This window comes from Giraffa tippelskirchi, chromosome 2 (genome assembly GCF_054371585.1).
Source record: "Giraffa tippelskirchi isolate mGirTip1 chromosome 2, T2T-mGirTip1v1.2.pri, whole genome shotgun sequence".
Lineage (NCBI taxonomy): Eukaryota > Metazoa > Chordata > Mammalia > Artiodactyla > Giraffidae > Giraffa > Giraffa tippelskirchi.
In genome coordinates, this window is record NC_137276.1 from 75879542 (window position 1) to 75907022 (window position 27481).

Genomic DNA, 27481 nt, shown 5'->3' on the forward strand with positions numbered 1-27481 from the left:
TGAAGGATTATTTGTACTTAGATATAATGATACTGTGATTATTTGTTTATAAATATCCTTATCTATTAGAGATAATTAAATTATGGTATGGTATTTGTGGGTGAAATAATATGATGCCCAGGATTTTCTTTCTACTCTCTAACTCCTTCAGTCAGAAAAATATAGTAGAGAATATAGAAGGAATAATATTGGCAAATGTTTGATGATTACTGAGCCAGAGTGTTGAGGACATTAAGCTCACTATGGCTTTCTCTCAAACTTTGGTCTTTTTGAAAATTTTCACTATGAAATATTTTTTTCAAAAACATGAATCGAACCTGAGTCTCCTGCATTGCAGGTAGATTTTTTACCATGTGAGCCTCCAGGGAAGCCCATTAGTTTGAGTCATCTTTTAATTTGAATCCTGGTTTTGCTAGCTGTTTCTAATCTGTAGAATGGACATTGTGATTCAGATTATATGTGATATTGTCAGGATTATGAAAACTCAATGAGATAGTGAAGAGTTTAACATTGCATAATTCATAGGAAATGAATCAATACCTGGTAGCTATTATTTTGTATTTGCTATCACATGACAGGAATGTAAATAATTATGAGCCTAGTTCGTTTATCATGTGATTGACTTCTGTGAATTGCAGACCTTAAACCCATGTTGTTGCCAATCAAGAAGGAGCCAAAACAGATAATGTTTTCACTGTGTACACATATTTTCTTGACAATCTGGAAACAGTCACAGAACCTGTCAGATACATGGAGGAAAACTGTGGTGTCCAGGGGATCGTGATTGGAATGTCAGATTGTCCTGACAATACATCTGTCCTCAACAGTAGCTTTTTGTTTTTTTTAATCAACATAGTCATTTTCTGTGAAATTGCTAATAAGTGCCTGTGAACACTTTTAAGCCCATTGTGCATGAGAAGCCCTGTGACCATGTAGGACACTGACAGATTTCCCAGTCTGAGTTACTCTTGTCTCTCCTTGACAGCTTGCACTCAGATGACCTAGAGCTGGTTCTGAGTAACATGACACCCCTTTCACTGCGTCCCAGCTGACTAATCCACCATTTAGTCAACCATTCAGTAGCCAGCATGCATCATTCACATTTATAGGAAAACACATTGACTTGAAGGCACAGGATGTTAGAACAAAAACAATCACCATCCCATCAAACCAATGAAATAAACTTGGGCCCTAACTCCACAAAGAGTGTTCCTTAAAATTCATCCCTTTTGGGGGTCTCATTCTGAGTAAAATTACCATCAGACAAAGATGTTGGGGGCATTCTGTTCACAATGGATATTTTTTTAAAAAACATAAGAGAAATGTGAGATGTTGGAGAAGGTTGGGAAGAAATGTTTTGCTTGAACTCAAAATAATAACACTGTACTTTCTGTTTCTGTTCTTCCACAGAATGACATCACCCCTCTACATGTTGCATCAAAAAGAGGAAATGCCAACATGGTAAAACTATTGCTTGATCGAGGAGCTAAAATTGATGCCAAAACAAGGGTAAGGGTACAACTTATGTACTTGCTTATGCTTATTTTCAGGAAGCAGGTCTGTTTCTACTAATACCTTTGTTGCTGGCTCAGCCCTGGCTTTGTTATTTCCTTTGTTGTAGTCTCTTAGAAAATGACTGCTAAGTTGATTCTTCTTATAATGGGATAATGATCCCCATTTATAAAGCTTCAATATACATTTAAATAGTACTGGGATTTAATTATAGAAACTAAGGCTGAGGTCCAGAGTTTTTGTTGAGTTAAATTTTTAAGTATTTAATCACTACTTGATACTGCAGACAGAGCTATTGGGCTAGTTTGATACTAAAACTGACATTTTATTTAGAAACAAATCTGTCTCCCTTTGCACACTGCTGGTAGGAATGTAAAATGGTACATCCACTATGGAAAACAGTATGGAGGTTCCTCCAAAAACTAAAAATAGAACTAGCATATGATCCAGCAGTCTACTTTGGTATATACACCCCAAACAATTGAAAGAAGTATCTTGAAGCCACATAATAGTCAAGAGGTGGAAGCAGCCCAATATCCATAGATAGAAAATGGTTAAAGAAAATGCGTTATGTACATACAGTGGAATGTTATTCAGCCTTATAAGGAAATCCTGTCACATTCCCCAGTATGAATGAGTCTTGAGAACATTATGCTAAGTGACAGATGCCAGTCACAAAAGTACAAATACTGTATGGTCCCACTTACAGGAGGTACCACCAGTAAACACGTAGAAACAGAAATAGAATGGCGCTTGCTGGGGGCTTAGGAGCAGGGAAATGGGGAGTTGTTGAGTGGGATAGAGTGTCAGTATTTTAAGATAAAGTTTTAGAGATGTTATACAACAACATGAATATAGTTAGCACTACTTAACTGTGCATTTAAAAGGGGTTAGGAGAGTAAATTTTATATTATGATTTTTTTTAACCACAATTTAACAATTTTTTTCAACATAGATCAGTGTAGGCAGGTGTTTTGACATGTTAATTGTTTGGTGTGATGTACTGTGTGGGGAGGGGAAGAAGTGAGACTTAGAATCAAGTTGGAATCCCAGAAGGTGAGCTTACCTGGTTGACTTAGGTTGACAAGGCGATGTAACCTTCTGCATGCAATTTCTGTATCTCAAAATAAGATTAATGGCTTCCTTGAAGGCTTGTTACAGTGATCAAGCTAATGTTTGTAAACTGTATTGACATAAAGTAGACCAGAAATAAATCCCAGCCATTGCTAGTAGATATACACCTTAGAGATATTGCAGCTTTGGTTCCAGACCACTGTGATGAAGCAGTACTGCAAGAAGGCGAGTCACAGGAATTTTTTGGCTTCCTAATGTGTATAAAAGTTATGTTTATACCATATTATAGTCTATTGTGTAAAATCATTATGTCCTTAAGTATATATATACTTTAAATTAACAAGTACTTTATTGCTAAAAAAAAATCCTAACTAGTATTGGAGCCTTTAGCAAGTTATAATCTTTTTGCAATAGTAACATAAAAATCACTGACCAGAGATCATCATAACAAATATAATAATAATAAGAAAGCTTGAAATGTTGCAAGAAGTACAAAAATGTGACACAGAGACACAAAGTGAGGAAGTACTGTGGGAAAAATGGCCTTGCCTGATGAGGGTAGCCACCAACCTTCGACTCGTAAAAAAAAAAAAAAAAAAAAAAAATGAGGTATCTGCAAAGAGCAATAAAGCAAAGCACAGTAAAATGAGGTGTGCCTATATAACTCAGAGTTCCAGTTAACATTAAACTTCTGACCAGGGATTTTCTTTTTCAACATTTCATTTAAGAGCAAAATGTGCTCTTATAAATATCCCCCTCTCTAAGGGTTTTGGAGAGTTATCCCTGTCTTGTAATTGTATCTCCTGCAATCCTGTGGTTCTTCTTTCCAAGAATCCTGATATCTCTAAAAGTGGTCCAGTAACCTGGACTTGGCTCCTGTAGTTCCTTGATTCAGTACTTTATCTTTCACTGCATGTATTCACTCAAGCAATTAATGATTATTGAATGCCTACTGTGGGCCAGACATAGCTGAATCATGGAGAAAGCCCACAAGCCACCTCCCCTGCCTTCATGAAGCTGATTGATCATTTGTCTGGATAGCCCAGCCCTGGGTATTTGACAGGAGACCAGACTTCTTTGTCATAGTTAACTGTTGAACCTGAAAGTTTTATGCTTTGTATGTAGCATAAAAGAAACAAGCTTTCTGGAGAGGGGGAATGAAGGAAGATGACCCCTCTTGTTGAACCCTGACAAGACTGTCTGACTGGGGAAGTAAACTGAAGAGAGGTCTTATTGCATTGACCTGGCATTATTTGCTAAGAAGCCATCAGCAGTAGGCTAGACCTGTTGCTTCAATTGACAGGGGTGTTCTGCTGAGTACAGGAACAGTTGCAAAGAATAAGTTAGATAATCATCACTTAATGCCTCTTGGTTACCTGTAGAGGTAAAGGGTCATTTGTGAATACAGAAATTTTTGTGAAGATCAAAGAGAGATACTGGAGCTGAGCAGAACAGAGAAACTTGGAAAGCTATACTTGGCTATCCAGCTGGTAAGTGTGTGGATTAGAAATGACCATATTTCTCCCTCTCTTGATACAGTCATCAATCACCAGAACAGCAAAATTGCCTGTCAGTAATTTTGCATCATTTGTCAAACACTTACTTGTTCTATTTGGTACAACAGGAAGAGGACATGGTATGTAGGAAATTCAGGTCCCATATTAAAGGGGCACATGGTGTCACAGGGGAGGCTAGAATGAAACATACAAACACTTCTGGACAAAAGCATCAGGCATACAGAATACGGGACACAGGCAAATTCAATATACACTTAGTTTCTATGCCATTTTGCTTCCTTGTTCTGAAAGCCTGTCTTATTTTAAACAAAATGTAGACTCCTTTTTACCAGTCACTCAGTTTTAACACGGAGTTGCTTTTCTCCTGTGTTATGTGAGTGCTGTGTGGATGTGAGGAAAACTTAGAGACACAGAATAGTCATTCTTCTATTATCATTCTTCTATTGTTGTCCTGCTTGGGGTGGAGGGGTTGTGTCACTTGGGAACAAACTGAATTCCTGGCAGACTGTATGGAAGCAAACATAGTACATACCCCAAATATGTCAACTATTTTGTGTTCTCCTCATCAAAGCTTCCCTTCTCTCTTGCTGAAATGACTGAGTAGTGACTCAGTGTGTGGGTGAAAAGGAGGGAGCCATAAAATTTCAGAAAGCCCCAGGGACAAGCCTGAAAACGGAAAGCAATTTTTTTTATAAATACAAATTTTAATGATTCAATCCAGTAGCTCTTTAGAAAACAAATATTGTTATCTACCCATCTGCTTCCTGCCAGGTACTTCCTACTTGTGTAGCTACCTTGTTGCATCAACAGTCTGACCTGCTACACACCAACGCCCTAGGTTTAGAGAGTTCACTCAGCACACTCCAAGGGACCTCCTCGTTGGCTTGCTGTGTTCTGTGCATGTGTTGCTAATCTAATAAAGAATCTGGTTCAAAAGCAGACTCTTACCACCCTTTCAATCAGGGAAGTAAACTTGAATAGTAGTCAGAGTGATTTAGGTTGGGATCTGAGCAAGACCTGACCAGCTGGAAAAGCAGGATGCGAGTGATTTTTTTTTCTATCTTCGTGCCTGATCTCTAGTCTTAAGTGTGACTAGCAAGTGAAATCATGACCCTGGGAAAGTTCATCCTCCTGAGTCTTAGTTTCCATCTCAGTACAGATGGTGAGTTGTTCCAGTGATTTCACAGGCTTTCCCCACTGCTGGGGCACTGGATGTTGTAACTTTAAGAATAATTAGTTACAGTGAAAGTCAGGGTGGTGATATAGGTTGGAGTGATGTGACCAAGATGGTGAAGTAGGAGACCCCAGCCCCCACCACCCACAAAGATCAACAATTAGACAATGACACACTATCAAAAAGAGCTCAGGGAGAGCTTGGGAGTCCAACTGAGAAACTGCAGCAAGGACTTCCCTGGTGGTCCAGTGGCTAAGACTCCATGCTTTCAAATGCAGGGGGCCCAGGTTTGATCCCTGGTTGGAGAACTAGATTTCGCATGCCACAATGAAGATCAAAGATCCCGCGTACTGCAACTAAGACCCGACACAGCCAAGTAATTGAATACATTTTTTTATAAGAAAAAACTTCAGCAGCACAGTGGAACAAAACACTGGAAAATAACTCACAAAAAGGTTGCCTGCAGCATCCAATCCTCTTGGGCAGCGCTACTCAGGGCCAAGGGTGAGCCTCACCAACTAGGAAGAAGTTCTCCTCACCAAGAAAGGGAGAACGGGGTGAGCAGCCAGCCTCCCCAGCCTTTCAGGAAATTAAGCAGAGGACCCACTTGGGTCTCACTCAACCAGAGGCTGGCAAAGCTGAGATGAATAGAGATGGGGAGAAGCAAGGAGGCTGCCAGCGTCAGCCACGTGGTGGGGATGACTGGGGCTCCCTGTGACCTGCTCTCAGATCCCAGCACCTTTCCCCCTGAAGTAGCCAACAGCCAGCACAGCTGACACAGACCCCCTGTAGATGTCACTGGTTTTTGTCCCACGGATATTCCCATTCGCGTACACCAGCCGTCTGAGCCCCTCCCTGCTCCTCACCTCCCACTGCCTTGCTGGGGCTCAGGATCCACACCAGCAGCCAGCCCAGACCTCTGTGGCCACACAAGTACACGACGCCAGCCTCAAGCCCTGTGGTTGACCCCCACTTCTGTGCATGTGCTGGGGGCTGGCTCCTCTAGCTGTGCAGTTGCATACTGCCGGCCAGACCCTCATCACAGGCTTCTACTGCTGTGCCTGTCCCTATGGCAAGATCCTTCAATATGGAATGGCAGGCCAACAACCAAGGCCCTCACAACTGCCTGTAGGCCTGAATCTGGCTCTATTTCTAGTCACCGGCCTTCATCACTCAGCATGTGCATGCTCCCAACCAGACCCTCATGACCAGCCTCCACTGTCATACATGCTCCTGGGGAGACCCTGCAACCATAGTACACACCAGGGCCTCCACAGCTCCTGTGGGCCAGGCCTAGCCCTGTCTCCTGTCACTGACCTGCACCACCAGGCTCATCTGCAAGGAACCCCTCCAGCTGGGCACGTGCACGCCTCCAGCCTGATGGCCAATATCAGCCTCCACGGCAGTGCACCCATGGTGAGACCTTGCAGCCACAGTAATGAATGCTGATAGCCAAGGTACCCCACAGCTGCCAGTGTACCTGCAGTTGGCCCAGACCCTTGCAGCTGGCCCTTGCCCCTACCTGTTTGTGTAAGTCTGAAATGAGCATTTGCGACTACATAGGCACCTGCAACTGGCCCCTGCAACCGAGTTTGTATACACTACCAGCTTCAGCCACCACCACTGCCTGCCAGGTCCTGAGCCACTGGACCTGAAATACATTGAGGTCTCCACTAGTCCTTGCAGTCACTGTGGTCAATGCTGGGCCCCCCAGCAGCCTGAACAGATGAGACATCAGTCCCCAATCCTGTATTTGAGACCCTGCACCACTAGATGCACGGTTAGAGAAAGTTCCAGCATGCTCCCACCACAGAAGCAAGTCTTTCCATACCAAAGTCAACCCATAAAGTCTGAAAGAGATGACTGCTTCTTTAAATGCACAATATCTGTGCAAAGCTACAAGGATCAGGAAGGGATCAAGGGTAACATGACATCACCAAAGGAACACAGTAAACTTTCACTAACTTTGCTGGACAAAGGATTCAAAATAAGTGTTCTAAAGATGCTCAGAGATCTACTAAAAACACAGGTAAGCAGTTTAACAAAATCAGAAAAAAAAAATACAAACTATTCAAGAAGTTCAATACAGAGATAGAAAACATAAAAAGACAACCAAACAAATTTTGGAGCTAAAAATAACAGTGACTGTGATGACCTGGAGGGGTAGGATGGGAGACGGGACGGAGGCGCTAGAGGGAGGAGATATATGTGTATTTATGACTGATTATGTTGTACAGCAGAAACCAATGCAACATTATAAAGCAATTATCCTCCAATTTAAAAAATTTAAAAAAAATACGGTAATTGAACTGAAGAATTCAGTAGACAGCTTAAACAGTAGACTGGACCAACTTGAAGAAATTGATCTATCCAATTTGAAACTATCCAATCAGAGGAACAAAAGAAAAAATAAAAAGAAATGTAGAAAACCTACAGGACTTATGCAACACCGTTAAGTGAAAACAATCTACCTATCTTTTTCTGAGAGTCCCAGAAAAAGAGAATCACTGATGACTTAATAAATTAGGTTGCTACTCTGTGGTATCTTTTAGATGTGAAATCTGAAAACATTGAATTTATGGAACAGAGAATGGAATAGTGGTTTCCAGGGGCTGAGAGGTAGGGGAAATGGGGTGATGTTGGTTAGATAGTACAGACTACCAGTTATAAGATGAATAAGCTCAAGTATCTAGGGTACAGCATGGTGGCTATAGTTAACAATACTATATTGTACACACCGAAAGTTATTATGACAGAAGAGCTTTAATAGTCTCTCCATAACAATGACAACATAATTTAGGAGGTAATAGTAGTGGCAAATGTGCTGAGACATGTACACATATCAAGGCAAATGCTTCAATCTGATCTATATATAGCATCCTAATTTGTTTCTTTATAGAAATGCATTGCTAAGAATGACTACTTATGGTAGCTGCTAGTTCCATATAATTCTTGCTCTCTGCAAAGCTAGCACGTGTATTTGCATCCTTTCTAAAGGAAGAGACTTTGCAGTGGATGGTCTATTGTCATTTTTATTTTCCTTTGCATCAGCTCACAGCCAAATCAGAGGCTCAATATGGACCCTAAATTAGAACCAGTTTAAAACTAGTTTGGCAACTTCTGAGTTTAAACCAATTTAAATTAGATTCTAAATTAGAACCGGTTTAAAACTTTGTGGCAGTTTCTGAGTTCTCCATCTCCTTTCACTGACTCTTCTCAATCCAATAATAAAGGCAACTGTGCTTGTATGTAGTGCTCCAGAGAATTTTCAGGGGTTCCAGGTAGAATCAGTAATAATAATACTCTGGTTCCCAGACTGTTGCTCTCACCATTCCTCCTCCAGCTTCCAGCCTTTCTAACAAGGTACCACTGCCCGCCTCTCCGTATAATCCCACTACTACAATATTACATCCAAAGCTACACCTTGACACTCGGAAACACATATTCATCTTAATATCTATAGCACTTAGTACACTTCCTGGCACATGCTAGATGTTTAATAAGTATTTGCTGAATATATGAGATACACTTCCTAATGTTACGTTTGCCAAATGTCTTACTTGATTTTATACTTGTCCTGTGATAATGGGGATATGTGGCTTCCCCTGTGGCTCAGCTGGTAAAGAATCTACCTGCAGTGTGGGAGACTTGGGTATGACTCCTGGGTTGGGAAGATCCCCTGGAGAAGGGAAAGGCTACCCACTCCTGTATTCTGGCCTGGAGAATTCCATGTACTATATAGTGCATGGGGTCGCAAAGAGTCGGACACGACTGAGCAACTTTCACTTTGTGATGATATAATTTTGCTCCCTGAAGTTAATGACATCCAGCTGATTTATAAGAATAAAGAGATATTTGTATGCAGGTAGATAAAGGGTTTTCAGAATAGCTCAAATCTGTCAATTGTTAAATTCTTACTAGTCTGGAAAGAGGTCAGGAGACACTTAGATGTCCTGTAATTTTAGCCTGTCCTTCCCCAGAAATGCAGGCTTCCCTGGTGGCTCAGACAGTAAAGAATCTGCCTACAATACAAGAGGACCTGAGTTCAATCCCTGAGTTGGGAGAATTCCCTGAAGAAGGGAATGGCAGTACTCCAGTTTTCTTGCCTGGAGAATTCCATTAACAGAAGAGCCTGGTGGCTACAGTCTATAGGGTTGCAAAGAGTCAGGCACAACTGAGCAGCTAACACTTTTTTCTTTCCCAGAAATGCAACTGGTTATATTTATCAGGTTAAATATGAGGGAAAAATAAATATTAGGATTGAGTTTTGCTTTCCATTATATTTCCAGAATTGTGATTGCCTTGGTTAAGATAAATTCTTTAACTATTAAATATTTCATAGTCATAAAATAGTGCCTATTGAAGAGATGTTATCTGACTTCTTATCAGAAACTCTGGAGATCAGAAGACAACGGAACATCTTTAAGGTGCTGACTGAAAAGTATCTGCTAATCTAGAATTTATATCCAGTAAAAGTATATTTCTATAATAAAAGTAAAATAAAGACAGTATCAGATAAGCAAAAGCTGAGATAACTTGTTACCATCAAACTCATACTAAAAGAAATATTAAAGGATGTTCTTAATTCTGACATAAGATAAACGATACTAGAAGGAAATGTGGATCTAGAGAAGAGTTAGCAGTAATAATCAGATAAAAACTATTTTTATTTTCTTAAAATTTTAAAAAATTGATTGTTTAAATAAAAATATCAATTTTTATAAGATTTATAATGCATTTAAAAGTTAAATATATATTTATAACACAAAATATGAAGCTACTAACATAAATGAAATTATAATATTGTAGAATTCTCATACATGAAATTATATAACAACACATAATCACATAAATACTATTACTATATAATATCATTAATAATATTATTTAGGCTGTAATAATTTAAGGATATTTATTTTAATCTCTAGGAACACCACTTTTAAAAACAGGAAAGAAAAGAAAGAGTTTAGTTAAAAAGGCAGAGGAAGAGATCGTCAGTGATAAATATGGTGAATCAGTCACTGGAAAACTAAATTATACTCGATTAACCCAAAAGAAGATAAGAAAGAAGAGACAGAAAAAGCTCACACAGAAGAGAATAGAAAAATACACAACAAATATTATAAGGGTGTGTTCTAGGCTCAGAAAGAAAGCTCTAGTTTTCCAAGCAGAAAGAACAACAAAGAATTCTACCTCATTTTAGTTTGATTCTAAACATATAGACTGTATGGCAGGACAGCAAGGAAGGGACTGGAAAGATATATTTCTCTCTCCTGTATATAAATGGCAGAAATGAATTCTTGATGTTAAAAGGAGATTGCTTGCTGCAGTAGAAGAGATCCAGTCCCTCTGATGCAGGAACTAAGTTCTAATGTGAGTCTAACTGAGTGTAAGTCCCAATGTGAACCAGTGACTTGCATGTGACCTTAGGTAGGCACATTAATCGTTGGAGCAGCACTTTCTTATCTATAAATGCAACTTCGAATGCCTTTCTCTTGTGTTATAAAAATTCAGTAAGATCACAAATATAAAATACCTGTGACAATAGAATGGTTTCAAAAAATGTTATTTCACTTCCTCTCAGGCCAAATCTACAATTCTCTAACATGTGCAAAATGAGGATACAGTCAGAATTTTTAGAGAAAAATACAGATATGAGAATAGCTTGACTGTTAGAATGTAACCAGTGCCTTTTAATTTCTCTCTGGCTATCATTATAACTCTCCTCTCCTGGGTACTACTTGCTTTTTCTTTCATTGTTTTTAATCTTCAGTTAAATATCATATCCCATTTTATATCCATGACAAAGAAGAAAATGTATATCCAGAGTTTCTGCTTGATTTCCTTTTCCTTCTCTTGGGTATGTTTTTTGCTTAAAAGGAAGAATAGAAAGGAACCTAGAGGATACTGATCAAAATAAATGTGTCTCTTTCTGAAAGTATTTCCCAAGTCATGAATTTGTGTCATTTCAGTATTATCTTTGAGCAAGTTCAACTTGTTAAGGATATTTTCTGGGTTCAGTATTCCTAAGTGTGATTCTTTAATGTCCCACTCTGTGCTTTTCAGAAAAGCTAGACCTGAAAGAAAATCTTTTTGACCTTGGAGTGTGCAAGCTTTTGCTCTTTGTCTAACACTAGAGAGCCTTTTGTCTAGCCAGTGAAGTGCTGTTCCCTACCTCACTAATAAGATCACTGCCACTGAAATGAAATATGAGATCTAGACTCGCCAGTTTGCATTGCTTCAGAATTCTTCCCAAGGGAATACTTGTTCATTATGTTAGTGCTTTAGAAATCAAGGGAATTGGAAAAAAAATCACTAACCCCATGCAATTTCATTTCCCTCCCATAATGTTACTATGGCAACTCCACATCCTTGCTCCTTCTCTCCTGTCCAACTGTATATATTGCCTGTCTTGAGGCAGCCTCCCTTGAGCCCCAAGAATTGCCTTTGTTAAGCATTTTTCAATTGGAGGTCAAAACTGTATCCCGTTGTATATGGTTGAGGGACTGCTTTTTGGTCCAGGACCATTCGAAGTGACACTGTGCATTAATTGTAAATTTCTAGGTGTTGGGAGTAGATAAGAATCCTTGTATTATATTGGAAAAAGCATTGCTCTAAATTTAAGGAAAAGAGTTCTCTGCTATGTAAACCAATTCCCTGCTATGTTACAAAACACAATATCCACCATAGCTCTTTTTTTAAAGCTTATAATGTCCTGAAATAAAAAAAGGTGGGGGGGGGGACCTTAATTAGAGCAAATGTTCTCATATTTCTCTTACTTTCTGATTCCTTTTTTACTGAAGTATAGAAGATTTACAATGGGTTAATTTCAGTTGTACAGCAGTGATTCAGGTATACATACATATTCTTTTAAATATTATTTTCTGTTATGATTTATCATAGATATTGAATATAGTTCCCTGTGCTATACAGAAGGACCTTGTTGTTTATTCAGTCTATATCTAATAGTTTACATTTGCTCACCCCAAACTCCATCCTTCTGTCCACCTCACCTCCCTCTTGGCAACCACAAATCTGTTCTCCATGTCTGAGTCTGTTTCTATCTTGTAGATAAGTTCCTTGGTATCGTATTTTAGATTCTGCATATAAGTGATATCATATGGTATTTGTCTTTCTCTCTTTGACTTAGTTCACCTGTATGATAATCTCTATGGCTTCCCTGATAGCTCAGTTGGTCAAGAATCCACCTGCAATGAAGGAGACCCTGGTTCAATTCCTGGATCAGAAAGATCTGCTGGAGAAGGGATAGGCTACCCACTCCAGTATTCTTGGGCTTCCCTTGTGGCTTAGCTGGTAAAGCATCTGCCTGCAGTACAGGAGACCTGGGTTCAATCCCTGGGTTGGAAAGATCTCCTGGAGAAGGGAATGGCTACCCACAGTATTCTGGCCTGGAGAATTCCATGGACTGTATAGTCCATGGGGTTGCAAGGAGATATTGTATGGTCTTTCTCTTTCTGACTTAACTTCACCTGTGTGATAATCTCTAGTTCTATCCATGCTGCTGCAAATGGCATTATTTCATTCTTTTTTATGGTCTTACTTTCTTATTCTTAATGCTAAGAAAACTGAGTCATATTCTTCAGTGTAATTCCAATTTATAAGTCACTTATCTATTGGGAGTTTTATTTTTTCTGGAACAATAAGGTATTTTAATAGCACTTCTAGGGTATAAAATCAGTCTATTCTTAAACATAGAGAATAAGAAGGAAAGGAATTTATAAGCAGCTAACTAGAAAGCATCTTTAAAAGACTAGCCTAAAAGCCCATTCATTCACCCACTCATTCTCATTTACTCAGTCATTATTAAGCAACTTTCATAAACATGATACTGAGTTACCTTCTCTGTGAGATTCAAGTATCCCTTTTAAGCCATTAACTTTGTCCTCAGAAACAAACTCATTGGAATGATAATGCATGTCCACAAATCACTAAAATACCAAGCAAAATGTCATAGTTTCCCACAAAGAGGTTCAGATAAAATATGAGAGGAATCCTGATGGTCGAATGGTTATGTCTACCTTTGAATAAGCCTTCAAAGAAAACCTATAGTTTAAACAATAAGGTTTGGATCTTGGTGAAAATGCAAAGGGAAGTTTGGGGTACATGAAATAGTGCACACAAAGCAGAGAAACAAGAACAGGAGAGGCTTTTGCAGGGAATGTGAAGAGCGTAATTGAGGTGGAAGGGAAGGGGATTAGGCAAAAGTTAAGTGTAGCAGCGACTGATTGGAAGACTTTGAAGGCTAACCTGAGGAATTTAGACTTCACTAAGGACTGAATCAGTTATTAAAGATCATTATGAACACAGAGGTATCATCAGAGCAGTGCTTCAGGAATGTGAGTGATGTCCCATCTATTTCAAAGCTGAATAAATTAGTTCAAAATTTAATGTTTACTTTTTGTCCTCCAAAAATGATATTAAGGAATGTCAATCTCAGCTCTTTTTTTTTTTTTTAAACAGAACTGTGAATCACTATGTGGCTTATACTTTTCCATCTCAATGTGGATCAGCCAGTCGTGTTGGTCTTCGTGACTGTGTTAACTATGATGCTAATTAAAGATCTCACATTAACTCTAGGCACCAGTTGCACTGACCTGTGACTGTCCCAGCAGCCAGGCCGGCACTGTCTGTGCAGTCAGATAGTTGTGACATCTTATACAACTTCCTGCTGAAAGAGATCTTTCCTGCTGGGCTTCTGGCTATTTGAAGAGCCATGCACCTGTGAAAAGTTACAGAGCAAATTTGCAGAAGATCCAAACGAGTTAGACATTCGCAATCAATGTTTAAAACACTGCAAGTAAAACTACAGTTGACAGAGCTGTGCTTCAGGGAGCTCTGTTGAGCTAGGAACCAGTGAGGCTCTCCTTGGGGAAATTGCAGGCTTTAGCATTGAAACAAGGTGGTAAAACAAGCAGTGGCTAGAGTGGAAAGCCCTTCACAGCTCTGACACGACTGAAAAAAAGTCACCTTTCCTGACTGAGTCCCCAGATTCTATGAGTTTTTAATACTTAAACACTGGAGATCAGAAGTAGCAGCTGCAAAATATAAAGGAAGGCAAGGAGTGTCCAAAAGTTTGAGCAGAGAGACATTGTCTTAATAACTCCTGCCAAGACATGTCTTATTTGTCCTGCAGCCAGCACTGACCTCTTGCTGAATTCAGCCTGTGACGCCTTAGATGAGTCATTTAACTTCTTTGAACCTCAGAGTCTTCATTTACAAAATAAAGATCATACCCTTCTGTATAAGGGTAGTTGTAAGGAAACAATGATCCAATGTCTTGGATTTGCTTCAAAACAATACAAGAAAAAAGAAAAGGTGAGGTTAGAGATGAATCAATGGGCATGCCAAGGTGACATTTGTTGATGCTGTCCACCAGGTAGCTAGGGACTCATTACACTATTCAGTCTACTTTAGTCTGAAATATGTTTGAAGTTTTTCCATGATTAAAACTTTTTTAACAGGATAAAGTCAGCAAAATTATATATGTCTGTATAAGGAACAATGTACTTCAAAAGATTAAAGAGTTGAAGTAGATTTTTCTCTCTGGTAGCCAAACACTTTATATTCAGTATGTAGGATTTTGCCTGGGGGAAGATCATTTTCAAAGATATAAATGAGTTTTCTTTGAAAATGATAAATGAGTTTTCAAAGATGAATAATTTTGTGTGTGATCATAGTTTAAAAATGCCTACGTGTATTCTGTCATCCAGAGTGTACTTACGAGAAATGAGAGAATCAAATTTGACCTTTTAGTTCATAAAAGACAATCACATTCAGAGAAGGTGAATTTTGTTTGTGTCAGAAGTTAGATGTGATTATTGTATTATTTCTTCTTCAGTTATTTTCAGATTTTATATTACTGGGAAGACAATTGCCTTCATGGTATACTTTTAATGTCTTCTCAGATTTTATTTTATTCTATTTTGTTAGGAAAATGCTGTTTCTGACTTGAAAGACTATTATTATATTGCTTTAGTTTGCTTTAGAAGAGCAAATGTTTTAAATTAGCATAAAAGGTGGAATATTTAAACATGTTCAAAGAATATACAGTCCAACTCATATCATATTTGTGATTCAAATCTCATATTTTAAGAAATTTTAATTGTACTGAGATTTGGCTAATAGTTTAGAAATAGGATTGTACCTTATTGACTACGTATTAGATAATTAGGCTTACTTACAAGATCTGTTCATGTAGTCTAGCAAGTGACTTGAGTATATTGAATCAACTTTTGACATATTTTAAAATATGGCTATCTTTAGGGTAGGTATTCAGTGTCAACAGCAGGAATCTTCAAGATGGGGAACAAAACCAAGATGTGTGAAAACTTCTCCATATGATTTGTAGCCATTTAGATAGTTTAAATGAATAAGTTTCCACTTCCTCGCTTCCCTGTTAATTCTTTCTCACCTTTTTTTTTTTTTTTAATACAGTAGCCCTTCTCTCCTAGTCCTAAAGAAAGGCCCTGACTCTAACTGTAACCCACAACGCCCCAGGGTGCAAAACCTCTGAGGTGAAGGGAAGAGCTCAGATCACTGGTGTCCTGTTAAGAGCTACGTGCTTCTGGTGCTTAGATAATCAAATTCTTCTATTGCTACTAACAGAAAAGATCTAATGAAGTTGTCTTATGATGGATCATTGAAAAACCCTTTGATGAAAGGTTATTAAGTGATTTGTGGCATGTAATTCAAAAGTTTAGAGAATTAGTGGTACTGCCAAAACAAAAGTCCAGCTACTTATTTATGCAGACAAGATGTCTCAGCACTAACATTTATAAAGACAAAAATTGGGAAAGTATTGATGCTGAACCCTGTCTCATTCTATCAATGAATTGTGAAAAAACATATGTCATTCAGAGAGGAATTTTTAATAAATTGTGACTCTTGCTTAATAATCATAAAATTTATAATGTATTGCTGTTTTGATCCATTGTGTTTGAATAATTATAATTCCAATCAGGAGATTTATTTTTGACACTCAAAGGCTTGTGTTCTCAGGAAATCTTTAAACTTTTTTAAAATTTAGATATATGTTTTTTTGCAGCAGGGAAGTATGTTATGGTAATCAATAAAAAACACTCAAGCATTAAATTATATTACATGAAGATAAAATTATATGGGGGAAATGAAATGGAAATAGACATGCATTGCTCCTGCAAAAAGGAGCAATATAAAATTCCTGTTCCAAATTTCTGTTTGAAAAGTTTGTAGTATTTTTTTTAAATGGTGGATATACAATTATTTATAGTACTTAGATTCCATTGGATAGTCAAAAGAGTAGTGGAACGGTTACATTTTTAACTATAAGCTTTGCAAGGAACTATACACTTGACCACTGCTTAAACTTATGAAAAATTCAGTTCTTTAGTTGAAAAAATAGAATTATATTATGAGATACTACATGAGTAAGCATTTGAAGCTCGCTGGTCCACAGCACTTTGGATGCCACGCTGAATCTTGATGAAATACACTCATTCATAGAATTTCTGGTCGAATGTATTTGAAAACATTGCCTTTTTTGATAGGACGGTCTGACGCCGCTGCACTGTGGAGCGAGAAGTGGCCATGAACAGGTGGTGGAGATGCTGCTCGATCGAGCTGCCCCCATTCTCTCCAAAACCAAGGTAATTTCTTCCCAGGCGTTTGAGAATCACATTGTATTTAGCTTTGAATCCTTTGACTGGTTATGTCACCCAACCTTCCAATCACATCGAATTTGCTATAGTTTGAAGGTAGCAATTAGTGTGCTCTGAGCACCAAATCTTTACAGACCCTCAAGATCAAGTTTGAGTTCATGAGGCCTTCAGATGGAACACACTCTACCACAGAGTCATTTGTGTGTGTATGTTACTTTTGTTTTTGTTTCAAGAACACTTACTGTTTGATTTTACTCTATGAAATTTCCAAAGCTCAGAAATGATTGCTTGTTGGGAAAAGAAAGACTGTAAGATTTACAGTCTGAAGTCTGGGTGCTGGCACCTTTTCTCCTGACCCTCAGTTTATCTCTTGAGAGTTCACAGACTATTTTCAAAAAAACACCAAGGTATTATTTAAGTGATAAAGGCTGCAAACTTTGGAAAGATTATACTTGGGGCCTTTGAAACAGTTGACATATCTGAAAGGAAAACATGACGATTGCCTAAGAAAAAAAATAATGTTTTACTAAGTGTCTTCTGAGTTTTTTAAATGGTAAGACCATTTAACAGTATTTGAAAAAGAGAATACTTGTAAATAAATTTGGGGACATACAAACTACCTCAGAGTCATTACTGCTTTTATAAATCAAACCAGTGACTTTTTGAAGCTATATTAAGCTTTATAAAGAGCCATAATTTCTAAACGTGAACAACAACAAAACACATATTACTCCTGTTTGCACTCTATTCAGTGTTTACTCAACTTTAGTGAAGATGGACAGGGTCAAGGTTGTCTGAACAATTTTATCACTCATCACACAGGGTTTAGATTGGCAAGCATTGGAGAAATTATCCAACAGAATTAAGCAGCCACCCTTTTTCATTGCATGTAATGACATCTTGGACTTTTGAGTGCTTCTCATCTAAACCATTCTACTTGTTCCTTTTCCTTTCACATAGTCCATATCTATCTTCTCTTAATCCCACTGCTATCTTTGAACTACATCATCTTCCTAAACTACTATAATCACTTCCTTACTTGTCCCCCACCTCCCCACCTGCTCCTTTCTAATCCTGTTCCCATTTTGCAGTCAGAGTAGCCATGTAAACATCAACCAAATCATGTCAGCCTCCTGCCTAAAAAGTCTTGAATTAATTCTCATCATTCTCTTTTAAATTAATTTTCGTCTTATCAGAGCAGTATGGGCACAATTAAAGAGCAAATCATTGTCTCATCTTTCTTCTCCTATTGTTCATCTCATTGTGTATTTGGCTTTTTTTCCTGAGAAATCTCGATTATTTTTGATGTTTTTAATATGCAGGAACATTTTCTTGTCCTCTGAGAGCTTCTTTTCTTAAAGCATCCAGTTCTTGTTTTACGGATGCAATATATTCTGTTGCCTTTCAGAAAACATTTAAGATGGCTTTTCTTTAAATTCTTTCACCTCTCATCTGTCCCTAACTCCTCAGATTTCTTTTTATCTCTTTGTTGGCTTTGGCTCTCTCTTTTGTGATGGGAGTTTCCCACCACGGTCTACCTGACCCTGTGTGCCAGGCACTCGCCTTTGAGTGCAAGCTCCATGAGTGCTGCAGGCAGGCCTCCTTTCAGGTGGGTCAGAGAAGTCCCTAATGTCAGGGTTAGTTGCCTTTTCTCTAGGAGGGAGTTTTTTGAGAGACGAGTTCTCCAGCCTTTCTCAGGGTGTTTCTAGGTGAATATGTTGGGTAAGGAAAAGGAGCTATATCATTCTCCTGGTCTTCGATGTATACCTTAATCATAACAGTGATAACAACAGTTACGTAGTGATTACTACATACTGGGCTCTAAGTACTTTACATATATTAACCCATTTACTCCTCACAGTAACCCTGAGGCATGAGTTTTATTATGCACTTTTTATAGATGAGGAAACTGAGACCCAAAGTGATAGAGTAACTTTCTTGAGATGTCTCATTTTGTGTCAGAACAAAGAGTTGAACCCAGGTAGTCTAACCCTAGAGACCATACTCTTTTAACAGCTATTCTGTCCTTCCTTATTCTGATTGCCTGTTCTGAATCAGAGCCTAACCACTGCCCTCTGCTCAGCCCTGAGCCCAGAATCCAGAATCTCCAGAGATTTAATTCCTGGTTTCCTGCAAGGCCCAGGGGGGGAGTCATTTGGTTTTGTTGGGTTGGAAGGACCTATAGACCTGACAATTCCATAGGCAGCCAAACCAATCCAGCTTTTGGTCCCAAGCCTCATCTTTATCCCCCAAGGTACTATGTTGCCATGTTGTCACCTGTTGGACATTTGGGAGGTAAATCCATTCTCTTCATTGTACACTGTAGTATACTGGAGCCACACTGTTGAACCTATTATGTACATCTCTTCCTAATTCCATATTCAGTAACATCATGTTGGTAGCTTGACATCGGTCATAGAGTAGAGGTCTTTCCACAGTGTAAATTGGCAAATGCTACCTATTTTCATAGAGCTATCGTGAGACATTTACCAGCATACCACAGATTATACCCTTCACCAGGCACTTAGGTGTCAGCCTTCTCCTTTCTGCTGGACAAGCTAACACACTTAAAATCTCTTCTCATATTCTAAAGTTATAGACATCACACGTAAGTTTTTGTTTTCTTTCCCATTGTGTGACTGTGTGGGTGTGCCTGCACACATACATGTGCGTGCCCCATGGATTCTGTCTTTTAATTCCATTCATGTTTTTCAGTGGAGCTTGTGAAAGTTTGGATGAACACACACATCACTTCTACCATGTTTATCCGGAAGTCCCCGTGCCCACTGCACTGAGAAGTCCTTACCAGAATCTGACCACCTCTTTGCCTCATCTCTGGTCCTCACCATCTCCAGCCAAGCAACCTCCTTCCACTTCATATAATACACTAAGACTGTTCTCATTTCCTGTTCCCTCAGACTGAGCTTTCTCAGTCTGTCCCAGATCTCTGCAGTCTTCATCTATTTCTCATCTCAGATGTCATCTTCTCAGAGAGACCTTCTTAGTTTCTTTACTTGTTTGCTATCTCTTTCTTCAATGAAATGAAAACAAGAACTTTGTCTCATATTCAGTGCAATTCCCCAAGCACCTCAATCAACACCTGTTACCTAGGAGACCTTCACCAAATATTTGTCGAATAAATATTAAGTGGATGAATGCATTCTGAACTTTAAGACCATCTCTCTAAATCTTCAAGACTTCCGTCTTTATGAGCTAAGAAAACCATCACACTGGACCCATGTTTTTAGCTTGATGAGATGCTATATATACATAATAAGGCCCCTTTCCACAAGGCAGATGATGTTTTTTTCTTTATGCTTCCTCAGTGACCTATAAGAGGTAGTGGTTTTGTGTATCATTAGAGAGTTTCCTTCTTTTTGTGACACTGCCACCCATTTCTAATCTTCACTACGTCATTTGTTCTCTCAGAGTTTGTTTCTTTGTTTGCTTCATGTTTTCCTCTAAGGCTGTATCAACACACAAAGCAGAGGGATGTTTGGCAGGAAATAAACAAGTGCATATGCTCGTGGGTGGCAGTGTCTCAAATGAAAAGTGTTCCCATTCTTTGTTGCACCTTGGTTTCTACTTTGGTTCAAGATGTTGAAGTGGAATTTTTTAGGCAGAAATATCCTGATTGACTGGTCATGTACGGAGGCTTTAAATTTACATAGTTATTTATGAAGCTCTTTCTGTATATACAAGGCTCTCTGCTGGGCAGTATGGGGAAATTTTAACCCATGAAACTCTTGCTTTCAAGAAACACAAATAGTTAAAATACATGATGTTGTGTGTGAGTGACGCCATGAGAGTGGTCAAAGGAAAACCTGCTTTTATACCCCCTTAATCTGTTGTTTTATGTCATTTATAAATAAATTAGGGGAATTTAACTTGGCCCAGAGGATTCAGAAATCATCAGTGCATATTTAGTATATCATTATTTTCAAAGTTCGGTGATGATGATTTTTTTTTTGGAAACTAAATTTACTGTCACTTTTCCCCCCACGTAGGTTAAACCAGCTTACATAAATTACTAAAGCCTCTCTTGATAACTGGATTCTCTGGGAATTTCCCCAGGCCACTCCATGTGGCCTCTGTATTTAAAGAAAACATGCCTGAAAAGACTGATACCTAATACCTCGCTTTTGCCTTCGTTGAGAAACATGTACTGAATGCTAAGTGTCCGCTAAGCCTTTTTAAAGGTTTTATTTACCTTGTACCCTGCTCATGCCTTCTCTCAGCAGTCTAAATGAATGTTTTACTTATTGTGTATGATGACCTGCCATTGAACCCAGTTAATTTAAACTGAATATTAGTCAGTTTGTCAAAGGCTTGCCTTTCCTCGTCGTAAACACATGGGGGCACCAGATTGATGGAAAAGGGAAAAGTTGTCCTTTCTACATTGATGTGAGAAGAGATGTGTTGTATTTAGATCTTTCTTAAAAATTGATCAATAGTCAATAACAAGTATTAGTAATATAGAATGAGCAAATAAAAATCAATCTAGTGAATACCAATCTGTCCCTGCCTTTGTTTTATCCTTTTCAGTCTTAAATAGTTCAGTTCAGTTCAATTCAGTTCAGTTGCTCAGTCATGTCTGACTCTTTGCGACCCCGTGGACTGCAACACGCCAGGCCTCCCTGTCCATCACCAACTCCCGGAGTTCACTCAAACCCATGTCCATAGAGTCGGTAATGCCATCCGACCATCTCATCCTCTGTTGTCCCCTTGTCCTGCCTTCAATCTTTCCCAGCATTAGACTCTTTGCAAATGAGTCAGTTCTTCGCATCGGGTGGTCAAAGTATTGAAGTTTCAGCTTCAACATCAGTCCTTCCAAAGAATATTCAGGACTGATTTCATTTAGGATAGACTGTTTTGATCCCCTTGCACTCCAAGGGACTCTCAATAGTCTTCTCCAACACCACATTTCAAAAGCATCAGTTCTTCAGCGCTCAGATTTCTTTATAGTCCAACTCTCTCATCCATACCTGACTACTGGAAAAACCATAGCCTCGACTAGACAGACCTTTGTTGGCAAATGTCTCGGCTTTTTAATATGCTGTCTAGGTTGGTCATAACTTTCCTTCCAAGGAGTAAGCATCTTTTAATTTCATGGCTTCAGTCACCATCTGCAGTGATTTTGGAGCCCCCCAAAATAAAGTCTGTCACTATTTCCACTGTTTCCCCATCTATTTGCCGTGAAATGATGGGACCGGATGCCATGGTCTTAGTTTTCTGAATGTTGAGCATTAAACCAACTTTTTCACTCTCCTCTTTCACTTTCATCAAGAGGCTCTTTAGTTCTTCTTCACTTTCTGCCATAAGGGTGATATCATCTGCATATCTGAGATTATTGAGATTTCTCCCAGCAATCTTGATTCTGGCTTGTGCTTCATCCAGCCCAGCATTTCTCATGAGATACTTTGCGTATAAGTTAAATAAGCAGAGTGACAATATACAGCTTGACATACTCCTTTTCCTATTTGGAACCAGTCTGTTGTTCCATGTCCAGTTCTAACTGTTGCTTCCTGACCTGCATACAGATTTCTCAGGAGGCAGCTCAGGTGGTCTGTTAGTCCCCTCTCTTTCAGAATTTTCCACAGTTTGTTGTGATCCACACAGTCAGAATTCCATTTCATTGGTAATGCAATTAGTAGTGGCCCTTAGTGCAGTTTACACTGTTTTTATCTTTTCAACTCATGGAAAATCTTTTTATTACAAAATTTTCAAACATGTGCAGAAAAAATAGCAAAATAAAGCCCTCAGTGCGCATCACTCGGCTTCCTGATTCACAGCATGTGAGCCATGTGCTTGCTCCCCACCAGCAACTACCCCCTGGACCTCAACATCCATGCATTGTTTCAGAGTGAACCCCTCTCACCAGTAAACACTTCAATATGTCATGTCTAAGAGCTGATTACTCTATCTTCTGAATAACCACAATACATCCCAACTAATAATCATTTCCTCTATATCATCAAATAGCCAGACTTCAGATTTTCCTGATAGTATTATCATTTTGTCTACATTTCATTTACAGTTTGATAGCATGAAGAGATTTCCACTGGCCAAATGTCACACCATTTTTAAATTCGAGAAAGAAATTATCTTTGAAATCTTATTTTTGATTGATATAAGACGTGGGAGGACTAGTTTGGAAAGGAACTGCAGTTCAAAACAGTTGCCGCAAAACCTATTAAAAAGAGGTGGTATTTCCATGTGCAAATCTAGGGTTTTCATCTGTTCATATTTGTACCACATTTTGTGTTGGGCCCATTTGCAAATGAAAGGTAAACAGTCAACTCCACTTGTCCCCTGTGTTCCAGAATGGATTGTCTCCACTGCACATGGCTACGCAGGGGGATCATTTAAACTGCGTCCAGCTTCTCCTCCAGCATAATGTGCCTGTGGATGACGTCACCAATGACTACCTGACCGCCTTGCACGTAGCTGCCCACTGTGGCCATTACAAAGTCGCCAAGGTTCTCTTGGACAAGAAAGCTAATCCCAACGCCAAAGCCCTGGTGAGTGGCTCAGCTGTGTTGTCTTGCTTACCATGTGCTACCCCTACATGCAAAGGGACTCCTTTTCAGCAGGTGAAAATGGAAGGTCTAGTTTAGTAAAGTATATACTTCTTGTCAACCTTCAAGTATCCTTCTTGTAAATTTATAAACCCTTTTATTTCCAACATAAGCAAGTCTGGTGAGGCTGATTTAAATCATTAGCCTCTTTATAGTCACATTTGTGATTCTCTTATGTAAATAAACCCAAAGACAGTACAAGTACAAAAAGACTGAGTTTGTCAACTTATCTTCTGGTAAGTAAAGTGGTAACTCTGTGAATTAAAAGTTTTTTCTGAGATCTAAAAATATGAGGCAAAATGATAAAAAATAAACCTTGAACATGAGGAGTCTAGGAATTTGTGAGTGGAAATCTGATGTGATGTTAACCATGAAAGGTAGTGAAATATCACCTGTCATCGCCTTTTCACTGAGATGCAAATCAAAATTTTGGTCTAGTTTTGTAGTCTCAACTCCTAGAATGATTTGCTATTTTAACCTTGAGCTTTACTATATAGTTTGGTTTTCACAATGATATGATATTTGTTGTCTTTAGAAAAATAAATGTCCCAATTTAGTAAGCTGTTTAAATTTAGTTCAGAAGAAACACTCACGTTTAGGAAAAAATATGTCACCAAATGCTAGGGAAAACCTATGTGTTTACTAGCAATTTTACAGTCCGGGCTGTCATCTGATCAACCCTTTTAGGAAGGGGCTCTGCTCCCCTACAGCTCATCGCTTCTGGCAGTCTGTGGGCTTGAGATGTGGAGCGGCCAGGAAAGAATGGGCAGGAAGGAGCCCTTCAGACCCTGGGCAGCTCCATGGCCTTCATAATTCTAAAGGCTTTTCCTGGAGCAGCATTTTAAGAGTTGCTGACTGGCCCAGGATATCAGACATATCTTTGAATTCTGAGCAGGGAGGAAAAGAAATGAGCAGTCATGACTCATTGTTCCATACAAGAAAAGAAGCCTTACAACAGGGTGTAGGCTCTGACCCTCATTTTCCTCTGACTCTGAAGATTTCACAACAGAAGGAGGCTATGGAGGTTGTAGCCTGCCATCCTAGGATGGACTATGGCCTGGTAAGTGGTCTCAAAACCTCCACAGAACCACCTGCAGCTTTCATGGTGGATCCTGAGAGTCTGTAGTTCTCTGTGGTGACAAAAATATGCCCCATGGTCTCATTTAGCAGATAGTACAGCTAGGTAGGTAATTTGTTAAAAAGCAAGTTCCTTTATTTGATTAAATATTAAACCAAATGTTCTAACTAATGTTGAGTGGTTTAACTTTTTGCTCCCTTGGGCAAATTTTTGGCCCAGATGTTTGTAGTCTGTGTTTTTGAGGTGAAGAAGGGACATATTTGGAAGAGTAAGTTCCAGAGTAAAATAATCTAAAAAGATGGATGAACGACTTCCCTGGTGGTCCAGTGGTTAAGACTTAACCTTCCAAAGTAGAGGATGCAGGTTCGATCCCTGCTCAGAGAGCTAAGATCCCACATCCTTGCAGCCAAAAACCCAAAGCATAAAGTGGAAACAATATTGTAACAAATTCAGTAAAGACTTTAAAAAAAAATGGTTCACATCAAAAAAATCTTTAAAAGATTAAAAAGATGCATGACCGTTTTGCCTTAACTACTAGGAACCTATGACCAAAATTTGCTTCCTGTTCATGATTATCAGGGCACGTTGGGTTCCTGGGAGCAAGTAGACTACCTGTGCTTCCAGAAAACACCTATATTCAATTTAACCTCTCAGTGTTTTTGCTCATTTCCAAATCTTTACAGACATCACTTTTGCAGAGGTATTTTACCGTGCACAGGAAGTGGATCTCAATGGAATGTAATCAGATAGGTCTGTGTCTTTTTCCCTTGCAGAATGGCTTTACCCCTCTTCACATTGCCTGCAAGAAGAATCGAATTAAAGTGATGGAACTCCTGCTGAAACACGGTGCATCCATCCAAGCCGTAACCGAGGTGAGAAGAGGGGGATTTCTGGGGTTCCCCATGTATAGCCTCAGCAACAAGAGTCCCAATACCCTCCCTAACAACTAGCTAGTTGTACTGTGTGTGGTTGTCATAGCACTTTCCGAACCCTTCCCGAAGGGGCTGTCAGTCCTTAGGAGAGCAGACAAGAGTGTGGAAGGAGAGTGCAAATACTCAGTACAACGCCATAACCAGAAGCATAACCCAAACACATGTATCCTGCTGGTGGGGTACCATCACTCCAAGTGTAATTTACATGAAATCCTTTAATGCAGTGCTTCTCAAACCCTGTGTTGGGGTGGATTTGCTCCCGGGTGAGGTATTTGGCTGTGTCTGGAAAAATTTCCCGTTGTCACAACTGGGTGGTGCTACTGGCATCTAGTGGCTAGAAGCCAGAGTTGCAATGAAATATTTTGCAGTGCACAGCCCAGCCTCCAACAACAAAAGATTATCTGGCTCAGAATGTCACATGTGCCCTGGTTGGGAAACCCTGCATGACATAACCTCTGTGTGATGATGAAGGATTGCTCTCTGGAAAACTCAGAATTAATGAAACACAGAGTTGCTGAAGTTAGTAAAAGGGTAGCTCTAGGTTTCTTTCATATAAATCGACACAGAACTCAGAGAAGCTATCTATTGGGATCAGGGCTGAGCCTGCAACAAAGAAAACTGAGTCTAGCATCCACCCTCCAGACTAACCCATCCCCCACTCACCTGTAGCACTCTGGTCCCATTGGATTTTAGCCATTGGCCTTCCCTAGACTGGACTCCATTTGTTCACCCCGCATCTCCGTACCCTCCATGTATCACTGCCTCCAGGCTAGTCCTGCATGTCTTTGAAGATCAGATCTGGGGCCACCTTCTCCAGGAGTCCTCCCCTAACCCTTGATCTGGTCCTGGAGCTCCTCCTGGGACCATCACCACATCCTAGGGTGTATTTCCATCAAAGTACTTGTACAGCTAGCTTACTTATGACCCAGTCGCACTCCCCACCCCCTGCCACCCCAAAACTGCAGGCCCCACCAAGGCAGGCCTGACTCTTACTGGTCTTAATGTACCCACAACACAGTAGATTCCATAGTAGATCATCCAGTAAAGGTTTGTTGGATGCATCATTAAAGACTCTAGAATTTGAAGCAAATGTAGACACTAAGGTCTAATCTAGTCATTGCTGCTTTGCCTCAGTTTCTTATCCACAAATGAATTATTTACCTTGATTTCTAACCTTCACAACTTTAAAATACTAAATGATGGAAAATATTAATACCGATTTGCTCTTTTATGAGTCTTTTGGCTCCCTGGTAGGCACCCAGTTATTCTAATTAGAAAAGAGTAAGTTTATTCTCAGTGCATGGCAGCCCTTTTTAAAGATCAAAATGGACTCAGAAATGAAAGGAGATTTCTGACTGATATCTGAATAAGTGTCCAGAGATGCCAGCCTGTGGCGATAAGTTCCACTGTCAGCTCTGTTGCTCCCTGAGGGCTTGGAAAGGCGGTACTGACAATGTCCTAATTAGACTTTGCCTGCCGGAGGGAAAAAGCACCAAATTAAAACACAATTCTCCTTCCTCTTGTTTTCCTCAGTTCCCACTACTTGAAGTCTGGCAACTAGACTTCTTCTTTCTGTCTTCTGTCTCCCTTTCATTGTATACAATTCCTTACACATCTTTTTTGACGTTACTCAAATTTCAGTTGAAATTAGTTGTCTTCTTCTCTCTCAGCTTTTTCTAGCCATATTAAATATTTTTTTCAAGTTATGATGTTCATGGTGTAAGTGAAATTAAATCCTGAAACATTTAAAATGGAATCAGTTTATACAAGAAGAACCAGTGTTTTGAGGTGTGTGTGTGTAAGTAGGACTTTGAAGAACACACAAAAAAATGAAGGTCTAATCTAGTGGCCATTGTTATATTTGCCTTAATTATATCACTTTATAATACCCAGAAAGATAAAAATTTTAATGATTGAGACCTTTAATGCTTATCTGCTCCTTTCTTAGAGGGACAGCTT

General features: G+C 39.2%; 1 protein-coding gene across 1 annotated transcript in view; it reads left to right on the forward strand.

Moving 5' to 3' along the window:
• ANK3 (ankyrin 3) overlaps positions 1 to 27481 on the forward strand; it is a 365422-nt gene that overhangs the window by 168451 nt on the left and 169490 nt on the right. Inside the window, exons 8-11 of the mRNA XM_081569013.1 lie at positions 1411 to 1509; positions 16824 to 16922; positions 23258 to 23455; positions 25364 to 25462. Of these exons, the coding sequence (XP_081425139.1) occupies positions 1411 to 1509; positions 16824 to 16922; positions 23258 to 23455; positions 25364 to 25462 (495 nt within the window). The remainder of the gene's footprint in view (positions 1 to 1410; positions 1510 to 16823; positions 16923 to 23257; positions 23456 to 25363; positions 25463 to 27481) is intronic.